This window comes from Alligator sinensis, unplaced genomic scaffold (assembly GCF_000455745.1).
Source record: "Alligator sinensis unplaced genomic scaffold, ASM45574v1 scaffold546_1, whole genome shotgun sequence".
Classification (NCBI taxonomy): domain Eukaryota; kingdom Metazoa; phylum Chordata; order Crocodylia; family Alligatoridae; genus Alligator; species Alligator sinensis.
In genome coordinates, this window is record NW_005842061.1 from 938,451 (window position 1) to 953,550 (window position 15,100).

General features: G+C 44.0%; 1 protein-coding gene across 1 annotated transcript in view; it reads left to right on the forward strand.

Moving 5' to 3' along the window:
* CDH23 (cadherin related 23) overlaps positions 1-15,100 on the forward strand; it is a 569,738-nt gene that overhangs the window by 400,490 nt on the left and 154,148 nt on the right. The window contains exons 19-22 of the mRNA XM_025203550.1: positions 1,294-1,366; positions 3,996-4,112; positions 6,174-6,286; positions 12,937-13,044. Coding sequence (XP_025059335.1) covers positions 1,294-1,366; positions 3,996-4,112; positions 6,174-6,286; positions 12,937-13,044 — 411 coding nt within the window. The remainder of the gene's footprint in view (positions 1-1,293; positions 1,367-3,995; positions 4,113-6,173; positions 6,287-12,936; positions 13,045-15,100) is intronic.

Genomic DNA, 15,100 nt, shown 5'->3' on the forward strand with positions numbered 1-15,100 from the left:
CATCTTCACTGACATGTGCATCCAGAGCCCATGCTGTCTTCTCTTCTGTTTGAAATATGTGTCCTTGTGGGATATGAGTGGTGAAAGGAGTCAATAGGAAAGATACTTTTGACCCAATTCTCATTTCTGCCTCTGGCACTCCACACTTAAGTGGCTCCTATTGACCAAATTTGGGCCCAAAGGGGTAAGCAGAGAATTCTGCCCAGTGGAGATGAACTCCCTGCTGACTTAAAGCTGCTGGAGCTGATTCCTTTCCTAGATCTGCATTCCTCATCCCTTCCATGGGGGCAGGGAGCATGATGGAACCATGTTGTACTGTGCCAGTGTTTTCTGCTCCACTGACATAAGGCCTGAGACTGATGCAGAATCAGGGAGCCACATTAATCTGCTTCTGCCTGCACCATCCCTCACTCTTGTTCTAAGTCTAGTTTAGGATCAGGGGAGAACTGAACTCTTTGCTTTCTAACTCCTTATGTGGGTATTGGCAGCAATGGAAATGAACAGAAATGTACAAAATAGTGAATCTTCTTCCTCAGTGTGTGCACATCCTCTAGACAGTTAGCAGGTAATTGTGCTGGACATTTGCATAGCTCTGTTCATCTCCAAACTGCTTTCCTATTGTAGTTAATTAAGCATTGCAACACCTTGTTAGAGGGATAATATTGCCACTGTTTTGTAGATGAAGAAACCAGGGTACTGTGAGTGCCATAATTTGATCGAAACTGCAAGAGAAGTCAGTGCACAGATCTCCCTGGTCTTTGTCTGCTACCTAAATCCAGGAAGCCCTGTGATCTGGCCTCCCATGCTGGCCCTGGATCTGAGTTGACTTACATGCACTGACAGGCCCAGGCTCACACACATGTGGTGCCATTCCTCCCCACCCCCAGCTGCTCTGGGACACGACAGGCCTCATCCCTCCCTACCCTGAGACTGGGTGGAGTGGACACCACGTGCAGCATGATCCCAGACAGGCCAGGAGGCACTGGCACCTCTTTCAGCCTGTATGGGGGCAGCATTACACACTACACCCACCCCAGCCACTCTGCACCACAACCTGTTCTGGCTGGTCCAGGTTCTGCACTGCAAACAGCGCCCACCTCCACCAGTCTAGAATGCATGCCACATGCTGCATGGGTCCCAAAGTGGTTAGAATGGGCACCACATGTGCCCTTAACCACAGAATGATCTTTTTCCTCCTTGTGCTGCAAACAATAGTGGTGCTCCCTTCAGAAGGGCATGAAGAATCAATTTTGCTGGTTTTTTGTTGGCTTTTTCCTTTTCTTTTCACTGTAGGATGAAAATGACAATCCACCCACATTCAGCAAGCCATCGTACACCATCACTGTCATGGAGGACATTATGGCAGGTATGGGGAGTATGTTCCTGTGGTTGTCCTATGGGTTACCTTCCTGGCCTTGATGTAGTTGTGTTTTTATATGGCAATTGGCTGAGCCAGTGTGGAGATGGGCCTAGATTCCAAAAGAGCTTAAAAACCTGACAGAAAGCTCCAGGATCTTGTAAGAAACAAATTCTGTTTCTTGCAGAGAAGGAACCCGCTGCCTAATGAGCAGTTATTTCAATTTCAATGCATACATGACATATTAACACACAATGCATATACGTAAGCTGCCTGCGTTCCTGTGTCACACTACTCAATGTGTACAAGTGTAACAGCTTGGGACACCTAGGGTGCACATAAGTACTTCTGTAATAGTTCATAGACAGGGATGGGGGTTGTGTTGGAGGAAGGGTATTCTCTGGAGAGGCCCTTGGTTCTGAGAATCTTTTTCTCTCATCCAGCAGATCCCATCCATTACTCTGCAAGACACAATAGAAGGCAGTCTCTTTGCCTGCTTGGGTTGATATCTGGGATTGCACATAAATTAACAATAGGCAACTGGTCCTGACTCCAGTGAATAGGTTACCATGTGTATGTGTGACAGCCTCTATCTCAGCCAACTGTGGAAATTGAACCAGGTATCTCTAGAACTAAAAGAATTAAGTCTCCACAGCTTCAGCTACAGAGCCAGGTTTGGTAGCTAGCATACAGACAGGCTCACATCCTCGGTGGTGAGATGCATAGGATGAAACAGTGTGTTGCACAGGATCTTAGTGAAAGTTGCTCAAAATCCAGATGCCAGAAGATGAGTCCTGCTGCAAATTCTGTAAACAAATGCATGCATTACATCTGACTCCTACAGAGCATGTCCACGAAGGCATTTACAGGAGTCCTGGCCTAACTCTGTTCCCACTGGAGTCAAGGGTGAACTCCAATGGGAATTAATTCATTAGAAGCAAGGTCAGGCCAGCGCTGAGTGCTTTTTAAAATCTTCAGGTGGCAGATGAGGATCTTTCGTATATGTGAGATTGAGTGAAAGTTCCTTGAGCTACGTTGTCATAAGGGATGGGATGGGGCAGGGGTACTCCTTGAGCTGTGCTGATCCATAGCACTGTGCCAAGCTTTGGTATGGGCACGTATAATGGGTGTCTTTACACATGCTGTGGGGGTGGGGGCGCTTTAATTAAAGCAGCTCTACAAGCCTCTCTAATTAAAGTACCCACAGTGTCTCATGTATTCGGCTTCCTGCGCTTCAGAGTGACAGCAGGAGCGCTTTAATTAAAGCAACTCCAATGTCAAATGAGCTTCACTTAACGCGCCCCTGCCACCATTTTGAAGCACAGGGGAGCTGAATGCACAAGACGCAGAGGTTGCTGGGACACTCTAATTAGTACACTCCAGCAGACTTGATTAATCTAGTCTGCTCCATCGCACCACAATTACAGTGTATCAGAGCAGCGTCCCCGCACATATACAGGCACCTAGTAACTCCAGAAACACTAACTTGGGGGCAAATGACTTGGATAGCTACATTGCTAAGGAAAGGAGTTGTTTCCATGGATTGCTAAGGAAAGGAGTTGTTTTCATTCCTCCCAGTGCCATTCTCCAAAGGTTGGTCAGTACCTATAGGGAAGTGGGGGGCCTGTCCAGATATACTCCCTCTTGGATACTCAGAAGTGCTGGCATATTGCCCTGTCCCCCACCGCACCCCACCTCTCTAAGGAGCACCGGCTGAAGAATTATTTCTTATTTCTCCACCTTGCATGGTAGCGCTAGCACAAAGAACTCTGAAAGCACCTGCACTTGACACGTCTCTGCATGCTGTACCTGTATATTAGCAAGGCTTGCTCAGTTCCTATCTGTCCTGATAAATATAAAAGCCAAGCAGGTATTTGAATTGAGTTTATACAGTGAAAACCCCAGAGCTAGAGAAAACCTGTGGCAAAAATGCAAACATGTCTCTTCTAAAAGGAACTGGGAACTCATGTCCTTCCTCCTCCCACCCCCTCCACTCCCTTTCCCATACAGTTCATGCCCTTGTCTTGCAGAGAAAGCAACTTGTGAAAGCGACAGCATCCTTGATTCCTTCCAGCTATGCAACCAAAAGGCCCTTAACATGACACTTAAATCCCCTCAAAGTTAAAAACCATTTTGTTAAAGAGTTTATCCTTGTCAGCTCTCCCCTGGGGCATGTAAGTAGCAAACCCATCATGAACTGCTTGCTGGTCATGACTGAGCTTGTGGATGTTAGCGATTACATGTCCAGCCAGAGGTGGCTCACACAGCCTTCCTTCCTTTGGATTAACATTAACACACAACATTTAAAATCCCTGTGGGCTTGTATGCTCTCTCTAAGAGTTGGCAAGTGATTAAGTCTTCACCTTGGGATTCCTGGATACAGTGACAAGCTTGAATTGGGTGTTAGAGCTGCCAATAATACGACAAGGCAGCTCAGAAGGGCAGAACAGTTAGTGTGAGGGAAGAGTTAGACCTCATAGACAGACTGGGAGTAGATGTCACAGTGCTTTGTGGTTTGCTATGACCATGAAGTAACTGCCTCAGGTGTTCTGTGGATGCTTTGCTTTCTGGCCCCTTCACCAGGTCAGTGTGCTAATGAACTTGCATCTTTCATTCCCCGTTTTTGTTCTCTTCCAAGGAGCCACAGTGCTATTCTTAAATGCCACTGATTTGGACCGATCCAGAGAATATGGTCAGGAGTCAATTATCTACTCGCTCGAAGGTTCTTCTCACTTCCGGATCAATGCTCGCTCAGGTGAACTTACCCACACAATCTTTCTTTTCTGCCTCTCTTCACCTGTCTTCCTCCTTCCAACAACTTTCTCATGGTCTACACCTTTAACATCTTTTTCTTCCTTCCATCTTTTTTTCCTTGTCATTATCTCCCTCCACTGCTCTCCTATTTCTCTATCTCTCTTCTTGTGTTGCCTAACATGTATTTTGTAAGAGAAGCACAGCCTAAGGAGCTACCAAGAATGCCTAGTCCCCAAGCTAAAGCCACTAGTACCTCTTCTGTCTGGTGCCCAGATCCAGTCTTTTTTTTCCTAAGGACTGAGGGAATCGTAACCAGTGAAACAAAGGCCCAGAGACAAAATGGATCTTTAATGCTTGCACTTTTAAGTAATTAGAGTCTAGGACAAGGAAGGAGAGGGCTACTTTGGGTATCATCGATGACATAAATGTATACCATTAAGAAGAAATTACCTCTGTTGTTGTAAGCTGACATTGTCCTGGCAGTGTTATGCTAAAAACCTCTGAAAAAACCTCTGAGTAGGCATTGTGATCTCAGACCTGCTTTCACCCACAGCCCTTCCTCAAATGAAGTTACCCTGTAGTATAGAATGATTTATAAGGACATGAAAAGAAAGGGAGGAGAAAAATGATACTGCAGAGCTGTGTCTGCCTGCTCAATGCCTTTCAGGAGTAAGTACTTTCTGCAGGAGTTCTTGATTTAAATTAGCCAAACCTGATCTGTAAAGGTGTGCTTAATTGGATGTAATTTTGTGGACAGGAGGAGTGATCCATCATTACGACGTGTTCATATTTAAAACTTTTTTCCTGATTAATTTTTTCAGCCAGCGAATTAATTGATGCCGCAAAACTTTGGAAGCATATTTTAAGAGGACCTTTAAACTTTTTCATTTCTCTCATTCAGATTAATTTCCCCTCTCCAGTTCTGCCCTGGACAGCCCCTCACATTAAAGTTCCTCTATAGGGGAGAACAATCCTTAATGCTGATCTCCTTTCATCGCTTGGAATGAACTGCAGGAAAAGCAATGGGATTGGGAAGGAAGGAGATTCAGTCAGTATCAGTATCATGTAGCCATCTCAGATGGGTGAAGAAGTGATAACAGCAATGGCCATATTGTGAGCTTCCCATATGGTGAAAGTTTCTGTCCAGATCACACCAAAGCTTAGCTACTTATCTCTTGGGAAAATCAGAATTTTGGATACCCATTTTTTTTTCCTCTATGCTCATGAAGACACAATGATGTCATCTCAAGGCTGCAAAATCACTGAGCTCAAGCCAGGTAACATTGCAGCAATATCATAGATTACCTGAAGATCCAATTAAGAGAACATCCTAGGTTAAGACATGTGCATGCTGAACTCAGCAAAGCTGAGCCTGAATAGAACCAGAAAACACTCCAGACAAGACTAAAGTGGATTCACAAACCCTGATTGTCTGTCCTCACCCCACAATTTCAGTGAACAGATAGACAAGCTTGGTGCAGAGTGGAATAGTTTGAGCAAGTGCTCCATGAAAGAAAGTGCCACTATAGAAAGTTATGTATTGGTAATCTGGTCCTCCCCAAGGTTACTGCATGAGGGCCCTGGTCATCATCAAAGTAGTTCTTGAGTAGAATATTATTGCTAATTACACATATTGACAGCTCTGTCACCTGGAGTCAGGGACATGACTGTGTACTCTAATGCCCCCTCCTCCTCCCTTAAAATACAGCACTTGCTAGAAATATTTGACCATATCCAGGAGGCAAGAGAATACCAGTCTCCTTGCATGCTCTCAGGGTATGCAGCAGACTCTCAGAGGGTTTCCAAAGGCTGCCTTAGAAAATTAAGAGTTGTCTCTTAGAAATCAAGTCATAGAATGATATCACTTATACCAGATCTGCACTTCTCAGATTATCTGTGAAACCATGCTCATGTCTCTAGAATACAATTTTTCACCCTTTCACATTCATTGGAAGTTATATCCACTCATACACACTAGCATGTACCACCCTGCTCCACCTGAACTTTGGTTGCACTATTAGCACATGTAATCTCTTATCTCTCCCCTTTTCCATTTTTGCAGGTGAAATCACCACAACCTCTCTGCTGGACCGGGAGGCCAAATCAGAGTACATACTCATTGTCCGGGCTGTGGATGGAGGCGTGGGTCACAACCAGAAAACGGGCATTGCTACTGTGAGCTCACATGCTTCTCTTTTCCTCTTATGAGCTTGTCACTTCTTATCGCTTCCATTAAATGCTGTCTCAGAAAGAAGACAGCTCAGTGGATATACATGGGGGATACAATGCCTTTCACCTCTTGGTCACAGATTCACATGCACCCTGTGTCAGTGGTGATTGAATTTCATTCTTGTCTGACTGCTGCTGGCTGGCCTTTGTGAGTTTAGGGGTTCTCAGTTCATTTGTTAGGGGACAGCAATGCACATTGCTACAGTCACCTGTAGTCAGTTTAAAGTGTAGCTTAAATCAGAGAGCCTGGGCCTACAACACATTTACTAGCAGCTCCTGTGTACAGGCAGCCATGTAATAGATAAGTCTAAAAGAGTTCTCAATTACATTCACTTCAGCTCCTTCTGTATACCCCAAGCTACAAAGCACCTCCAAATACCCTATAATTAACTAAGGATCTTCAGTACAAAAAAATAAAGGCCTCAAAAACGAGAGTGTTATTATGAGAAAAGAGAGGAGAGATCAAGAGCACTGTCAGGCAATTTGTTGGGTAAAGCTTGTATGCTTTAAGTCATTGGAAATATTGTTGTGGTACTAAAGAAGAGAGCTGTCTGACTGGTACTGGGTTGGGATGGCTCCTGGATGTTTGCTGTTCAATCTGAAGCAGACCTGTTACTATCCTGACCAGTCTGAGGTGGATGGACAGCATAGGCAAGGCTAGGGCTAAGGGGGATTAGCCCCCACAAACGCAGGGCAGTGGGTAGGGTCACAAAGCAGCGCAGCCACGAACTCTGGGTGGCTGTAGCAGGGGTGGGGAGGGGTGTGCATGCAGCTAGGATCGCAGCCCAGTGTGTGGATCACTGGCTGCCCAGCGTGGCAGGAAAATATCAGTCTATTCTGTGAAGCGCCGGGGGGGGCAATCAAGGTCCCTGCAGTGAAGGAGGGAGTGGGGCAGAGGCAGGGGCAGGGGCTGTCCCTTCTGCCACAGACTTACCTGCTTGGGGGGGGGGGGGGCGGGGGGCACTTGTATGCATGCAAGCGCATGCTCAGTCCCCCAAAAATCATTTTTTCTCCTGCCTATGATGGAAAGTATCATCATGCCCCTTTATAAATCTGTGGTGCGTCCACACTTTGAATAGTCTGCCCAGTTCTGGTCCCCACACCTCAAAAATGAAATAGAAGAACTAGAGAAGGTCCAGAGAAGGGCAAAAAGGATGATTAATGGTATGGAGCGGATTCTATTTGAAGAGACACTAAAGAGGCTAGGTGTATTCAGTTTAGAAAAGAGATTCTTGGGAGAGAAGGGAAGGGGGGAATTACATGATAAGGGTTTACAAAATACTAAATGGGGAAGAGACAGTAAATAGGGGTTTATTATTTACTATCTCACAAAAACTAGGGCTCACAAAATGAAACTAGTAGGTAGTAAGTTTAAAACTAACAAAAGGAAGTTCTTTTTCACACAGCATGTAATTGAAGTGTGAAACTCATTGCCACCAAATGTTTTGGAAGTGAACTGTTAGCTAGATTAAAAAAAGGGATTGGACAAATTCTTGGAAGAAAGAAGCATCAGTAGTTATTCAGCAAGGGAGGTAGGGATACAGACTCTGAATTAGAACTTTTTGGACCTTAAATGCTGGAGGCTGCAAGTGAGAGAGGAACAGTGGGGAAAAAAACCCTGCTCATACCCCATTCACTCTCCATCTCAGCATCCACTCTCTGCTGCTGTGTGACACAGGATAGTGGTCAAGATGGACCAATGTTCTGACCCAGTAAATGGCAATTCTTATAGTCTTACAGTGTGTCTGCTGCTGAGTTCTCTTTTGTGCTCCATGGGAGGGGACTGCTTTTCTAATAGATTCAATAAAAGGTAAAGAACATTTTTTGGAATGGAGATTTTAATTAGAAAAAAGTTACATTAACATAGTTCCTAAAAGTCTCTATAATTAGAGAGCCTGAAAACTCAGTGGGAAGTTGGTGTCTGATTATAAATTTGGGCAATGCATTTAACAGAAACACATACCTGGGGTTCACCAGGCTCTGCACCCTCTTGTGACTAGGAGGTAAAAGCCCAGAGTTCAGTGCTCTGGGAATCTTAATGGTGAATGTCTGTCTGAAGCATCCAAGATCTATCTAACCACCACACTAGTACCTGTTAAACAGAAAGCATTCCCTTTGATAGACCTAGAAAACACACAGATTGGGTTTCATATCAGCAGTTGAGCTCGTCAGGAAGTTTTCAGTGATTTGTTATTGGAAAATACCTCTTTATCAAAGGTATTTGCAGGGACATATTTGTTGTTGGCTAAACTTATGGTGGGTCCAGGATGAATTTATAGTTAAAAATGAAAAAGAGAAATACATTTCCCCCTCAGAACAGCCAATAACATGTTGGTCACGAGATATCCACCTCAGAACAGCCAATAACATGTTGGTCACGGGCACATGCTTGGGAGTTGGGGAGACCCAGATTCAAGTCTCTATTCAGCCAGATTGAGACCTTTCACCAAACCAAAGCCCCGCCCAAAGACTCTTGGCTTCCTGTAGTGGGTGTCCTCCTGTCTCTGTCTTTGAAGTTGGTCCATTTTGTAAAAGTAATTAAATATGAATTGGATTAGAGAGAGGATGGTTTTATAACCTAGTTGCTGGGGAATTCACCTGGAATGTACAAAATTCAAATTTGAATGCATTTCAATGAAGGTTTAATGTTGGGTTTTTTTAAGGAACAGCTCCATCAGGAAAGCAAATGAGAGCTTCCTCCCTGCCCTAATGCACTCCAAAATAGCCATAAAAGGCACTTACTTAAGAAGTGGAAAAGTGGCAGAGTAAAGACTTGAATCTGTCTGCCATACCCAAGCTGAATTCACCAATCACATGGCTGTTCTGATATGGGTCTTCCTAGGCACAAAGGGATTCTTGCTGTTGTGCTGTGTTTATTTTGTTTTGTTTTTCATAGATTCATAGATGTTAGGGTCGTAAGGGACCTCAATAGATCAACGAGTCCGACCCCCCCTATTTATTTTGTTTATTTATTTTATTTTGTGCTGTGTTTATTTTGTTTTGTTCTGTTTTGTTTTGGGGGGGGTCTGTCTGGGTGTGAATTGTGAACATTTTTTAAAACCTTGAACATTTTCACAGGCCAGGAAGAAATCCCTCCCTTCCCTGTTCTAATCACCAGTGGTTGCACCATCCTTACGTGCCCAAGAACCTGCCCTCAGTGAGTGAGCACACCAGGATAAACTAAAATGCCACCCCAGCGTTCTAAATAAAAACCATGTGAGCGAGAAAGATTGCCATTTGTGGAACAATACCTGCATGGCAATGAGCTTGGGGCATTACAATGAGACTGGAAAGAGAAAAAAATAGGCACTAGGGACAGTGATCCTGTAGCAGTCTCCAGCTACTGGGCTAGCTAATCTGGTAGATAACCTTTCTTTTTCTGACCTCTTTGCTGTTGTGAAGCAGCCATGGAAAAACAGCACTTGAGATTCACCATGCCCTGAGTAGGCCATCCTATTACATCCCGTAGGATACCTCAGCCTCATCTAATAAGTCACTCTGCTGCCTAAAATAGAGATCATTGCCTAGGATATCTCTGGTGACCAGCGATTTGAGATTCACCTGACCTACCACTGGATGGCACCAGTGCTCCACCTATGTGTGTCTGTTAGCCTGTCAGTGCACTGAGATTTGACCTTTTGTATCCCTTTGAACTAAGAAGACAGAAATACTGCTCTTGGGGAGGAGGGTGAGAGGGAATACCTGCTAATAGTAAAACCCTGCCTACTCCTGGCTTCTTGTAGAGCTCTGGCATGATACTAACACTCCCTATGGTTGGGGAGCTGCTGCCCATTCCTAGATTTTTGGGCCAAATGCAATGGGGTTTCTTCATTCTCTTCTGCATTTTTGCTGGTCCTCTCTCATGCACAGGCAGACACATGTTCAAAGAAAAAGCTTGGAAGAACTGGCAAAAAATGTAAAGCTACTACAGTGAGTAGCTGTTTTACAATCAGTGTGCCCATTTTCTGATGGGCATGAGGAGTGGGCTTTGGAACATGATAGAAGCTTACTGGGCACTTTCAGGGAAACTGAATTTAAAAAGAAAAGGTGCTCCATGAATTGAGTGCAGGTAGTTACCCGGCAGTGCATTCTGAGTGTGCCTATGCCATTAACCAATTTACCCTCCCAATACCAAACTGTAGTTTGATTCAAGTCTTCTCAAGGAGCAGCATTCTGCCACCACTTCTCTTTTCTGACAAGGCAGCAGAGCTGTGAGACTTTTCCAGAGAAGTCCAAGAAAAGCACTAATTTGTCTTGATTACTTGGGCGGTAATCTTGTTGAAAAACTTTGTATCTGACTACCAATCCCGTGAGCCATCTGGTTTCTGTGCATCTGCCTCCAATCTTCAGCTATTTCCCCATGATGGAAAAACATAGTTAACACTCACCATACCACCCGCTTCTTGCTATATATTCTGTACCCTTTTCTGCTTTCCTTTTGTTCCCAACTCTGCCTCCACTATCCATCATTTTCTTACCCCTTCCCAACCCATCTTTCATTCTCTTCTTGCTGCTTTCCCTTAATGGTCTTGCTCTTTGCTTTTCTCTCCATTTTGTAACATTCTTTCTCTGGGCAGCCCCTTCCATGCATCCTGCTGTAATGACAGATTTAGGTTCCCTGCTGGCCAGATAACTTTTCAAAAATATATTTAGTACCCTGGACAAAAAGCAGTTGTCCTAGGGGTACTAAACACACAGGAATATCGAACCCTGTAAATAATTTACCAAGAACTGTAATAAATCAAGGAGTCTGCTTGAACTACATCTTACAGTGTTTCTAGGCTTGTCATCATTGATAATACAGCCATCTTCTTTTTTTTTTTATTCTTCAGGGTGACTAACATGTGAGCTTGCCTGAGGTAAAAAGGCCATGAAGACTAGGCACTGTGATTTTACTCTGTGAGATTAGCTTTATACTGTTACCTAGTGACCTCACAGAATTTACCTTGCGGTAAAATTTAAATCATTGTCTTTACTGTGTCTAACCTCAGGATAGCAGATGCACATTGGTTATCCTGAGGTTAAAACTGCAGCTTCTTTGTCTAATGCAGACAAGCCTTCTGATAGGAATTATAGGAATGTTGAATGCTCCTTGTTTTTCCAAAACTTGTTTCAAATGGGCTAGTTCACTTTCATGCAGTGATTTAATAGGACATTTGCAGTAATCAGTGGATTCCTAGTTAGAGCTCTCACCAATCCTGAATAGTGCATATTCCACTGCTTCCCATAGGAAATCAGCAATCTCCTTTTGGCCTCCCTCAGAGGCAGTGGCACGGGTTATCTTTTGTAGGACTCCGTGCAAAGGTTAAATTTTGGGTCTTAACAGTATTGCAATGGGGCCTTTGGCCAGCCTGAGGACCCATGCAGTTAAACTGTTTGCAGTGACCTAATGCTGCTCCAGTTTAGGACTCCCATATGCTTACCTTACTGGTTGAAGTAATACTAGGGACTGCAACAGAACCATCTATGCAAGAGGAGCAGGATTTGTTTGGTTCCATGTCCCACAGCAGTGAGTATATGGACTCCAAAGCTGGAGAAAGTGTAAAAAAGGTTGTGTAAAAATAGTTGTTTTGAGTTTTTAATCAAATTTTCTTTGCCTGTGTCCCTTAGGGCCCTTTTCCATGAATGTGGTATGATGTGAGTTCCCAGCCTGGTAATCATAAGGACCTTCCTCTTGTGGGTGGGTAGAAGGGGGAGCCCTGAAACTTTTTCCTATTTGGACAAAGGGTATGTCTGTGTTGCTTCCTCAGAGCTCCTGGAGTACCATGCACAAGCATGGCCCCACAAACCCTCTTCAGTTCTACATGCTCCAAACCTAGAAGTGAGGTAGTGAAGCCTCACTGAGGGCATCCCCCTTTGCCACTCTCAAGCATACTGGCAGCAGCAGAAGGCACCACCCTTAAATCAGGTGCACTGCCTCATTTTTGGGTTGAAGTGACAGGATGTGGCTAGGGCATGTTGGGAGCTTCCTAGGTAGGTTAAGAATAATAATCCATTTTGAGTTCATAATGAATATTCCCACTATAAACCAGGACATGCAAGTGTTATGCTTGTCCAGTGAAGAAACAGAAGCTGTACCATGCAGTATATCTGTCTGTTCAAGAGGAAACAGCAGAGCATAGATGTCAGACATTGAGTGCTCTTCACAGTGCCAAGAATTGGAGTTAAAATAATCAGCATGAAATGAAAAAAAACGGAGAAAAGGTAAAATTGCTCAAATTTGCTTATGTGCTATGGTTTAGTCACCTGGCTCTAGGCAAGGTATTTATAGAAAGGAGAGCTACTCCCGTGATGCTCATCACAGTGCTACTGAGAGCTTTCATGGTGAGAATCACCTTCTCATTTAGCATAAAAAATTTAATGGATTTCCAAAGAAAGCATTGCTGAGCCACCTCCTAGGGCAGCCATCTCTCTAAGAAGGATTCCATTGTTGGCACTGGCTTCAGGGAAAAAGATGAAGGGACTAGCATTGGACATTGTGAATCAGTGTCTTTCTGACATTAATAGCCAGAAGCACTCTTCCAGGTTTACAGATATGCTAGTGCTGTACTTGTTACTGGGTATAAAAGGTCCTGTTCACTCTTGTGATTTTGCAGGTGAACATCACATTGCTGGACATTAATGATAACTATCCTGTGTGGAGGGATGCACCATACTACATTAACTTGGTGGAGATGACCCCTCCAGACTCGGATGTCACAACGGTATGCACAGCAATTACAATCACAGAAATGCAGCCTGTTAACTCTGGACCACTAAGAAGCCAATTTGATCTTTTTACTCTCCAGACTGACTTTTAGCTCGTATAAAATGAGGAAGTGATGCCAAAATGCAAACATGTCCAATAAATGCTTCTGCCTAGCAACAGTACCAGTGTAACTCAACCTTGACCTGCAAAACCTTCTGCTAATACCAGTCCTTAGTCCCTCGGCATATCTGTAAATACATCCACCTGACCTACAGCACCCCATCCCCTCCACACTTTCAGCTCTGGCTCCCTCCCAAGCAAAGACTTGCACACTCTGCCAAATTCATTTTCTTGGCTTTCATGAGTTTTGCACAGTGCAGAGATCAGTTGTTCTAAGAAGTGTATGCCTTTAATCCAGTGGTGCCAACATACCCAGAAAACAGGATATAAGCAGGAAATCTTGGTGCCTAGAGTCATTGAGTTAACAAGACTTTGTTAAAAGGAAAACTGCAATTCAGTTTATAAAACAAAATAATCATGTCATCTAGTTACAAGTATACGTAAATCACCAATAACATTAAATGGTTGTTAAACATAATACATGAGACAGACACCATCTTGCATGTCTGTTGGGTAAGTTTGTGACAAAGACACTGTTGCTTAGCAGATGAATTCCTGAACAAGGCTGCAGGCTTTCCAGGCTGCTTTGTGGTAAATGCTCTTGTTTATTAAGAGATTTTCTTGTTAATTGAATAATGGTTTAAATTTCTACACATTGTTTTACACTATTTTCTAATCAATATTAACATTTACTTTGCAACAGCTATGAAATTCTCCAGGCATATTGCTAATGTATCTGCTAAGTAGGACTTCCTTTGTTCCAACTATTTTGACTTCAGTGAGAAGTCAGTGGGCCTCACAGTCATGTTCTATTGCAAGGCTGGAGAGACTGATCAACTGATTAACTTTCACACTGGAAAGTGCTAGTGAAATGGCAGTTCTTGTTTAGAAACCTTCCACCACTTAAAATTATGGAGGCACTGTTCTTTTGGCAGATACTTCTATCAACAGCAGTTTTCAATATTGAGGGCCAAATCCTTAATTATTATATATCTCTGTAACAATATCACAGATTTTCATCAGTGAGGATCTAGTGCACACACATTTCCACATGTACTTGCTTCCTTTGTTGAGTACTTGTTTAGCTATGTAAGACCTGAAATCTATGAAGACTTGTACTCATTCTGAACTCCATGTACATACAGTAGTCTCACTGAAGTTCATAGAAAAATAGAAGTAGGGTCGGAAGGGACCTTGCAGATCTTTAGGTCCGACCCCCTGCCTGGGCAGGAAGAAAACTGGGCTCAAATGACCCCAGCCAGGTAGGCATTGAGCCGCTTCTTAAAGACCCCCGAGCATGGACCAGGTGCCAGATGATTGGAAGATGGCCAATGTGGTCCCCATCTTTAAGAAAGGGAGGAGGGAGGACCCGGGCAAGTATAGGCCCGTCAGTCTTACCTCAATCTTGGGGAAACTCTTTGAGAAGATCATCAAGGAGCACATCTGTGATGGGCCAGCATCGGGGATGATGCTCAGGGGCAATCAGCATGGTTTCATTAGGGGCAGGTCATGTCAGACCAACCTGATTGCCTTTTATGATCAGGTCACAAAAGCATTGGATGCAGGTGTCGCCGTGGATGTAGTCTTTCTGGACTTCAGCAAGGCCTTTGACACTGTTGACCACCCTATCCTCATTAAAAAACTATAGGTGACTGTGGCATCGATGCCTACATGGTCAGATGGATTGCGAATTGGCTGAAGGGTCGTACTCAGAGGGTGGTGGTGGATGGGTCATATTTGACCTGGGGGGAAGTGGGCAGCGAAGTCCCCCAGGGCTCGGTCCTTGGGCCCACACCGTTCAATTTCTTTATCAGTGATTTGGACGACGGGGTAAAAAGCAACCTGTTCAAAATTGCTGATGATACCAAAATTTGGGGTGAGGTGGGCATGCTAGTAGGGAGGGAAAGACTGCAGAAAGACCTGGATAGGTTGCAAGGGTGGGCTAACAAAAA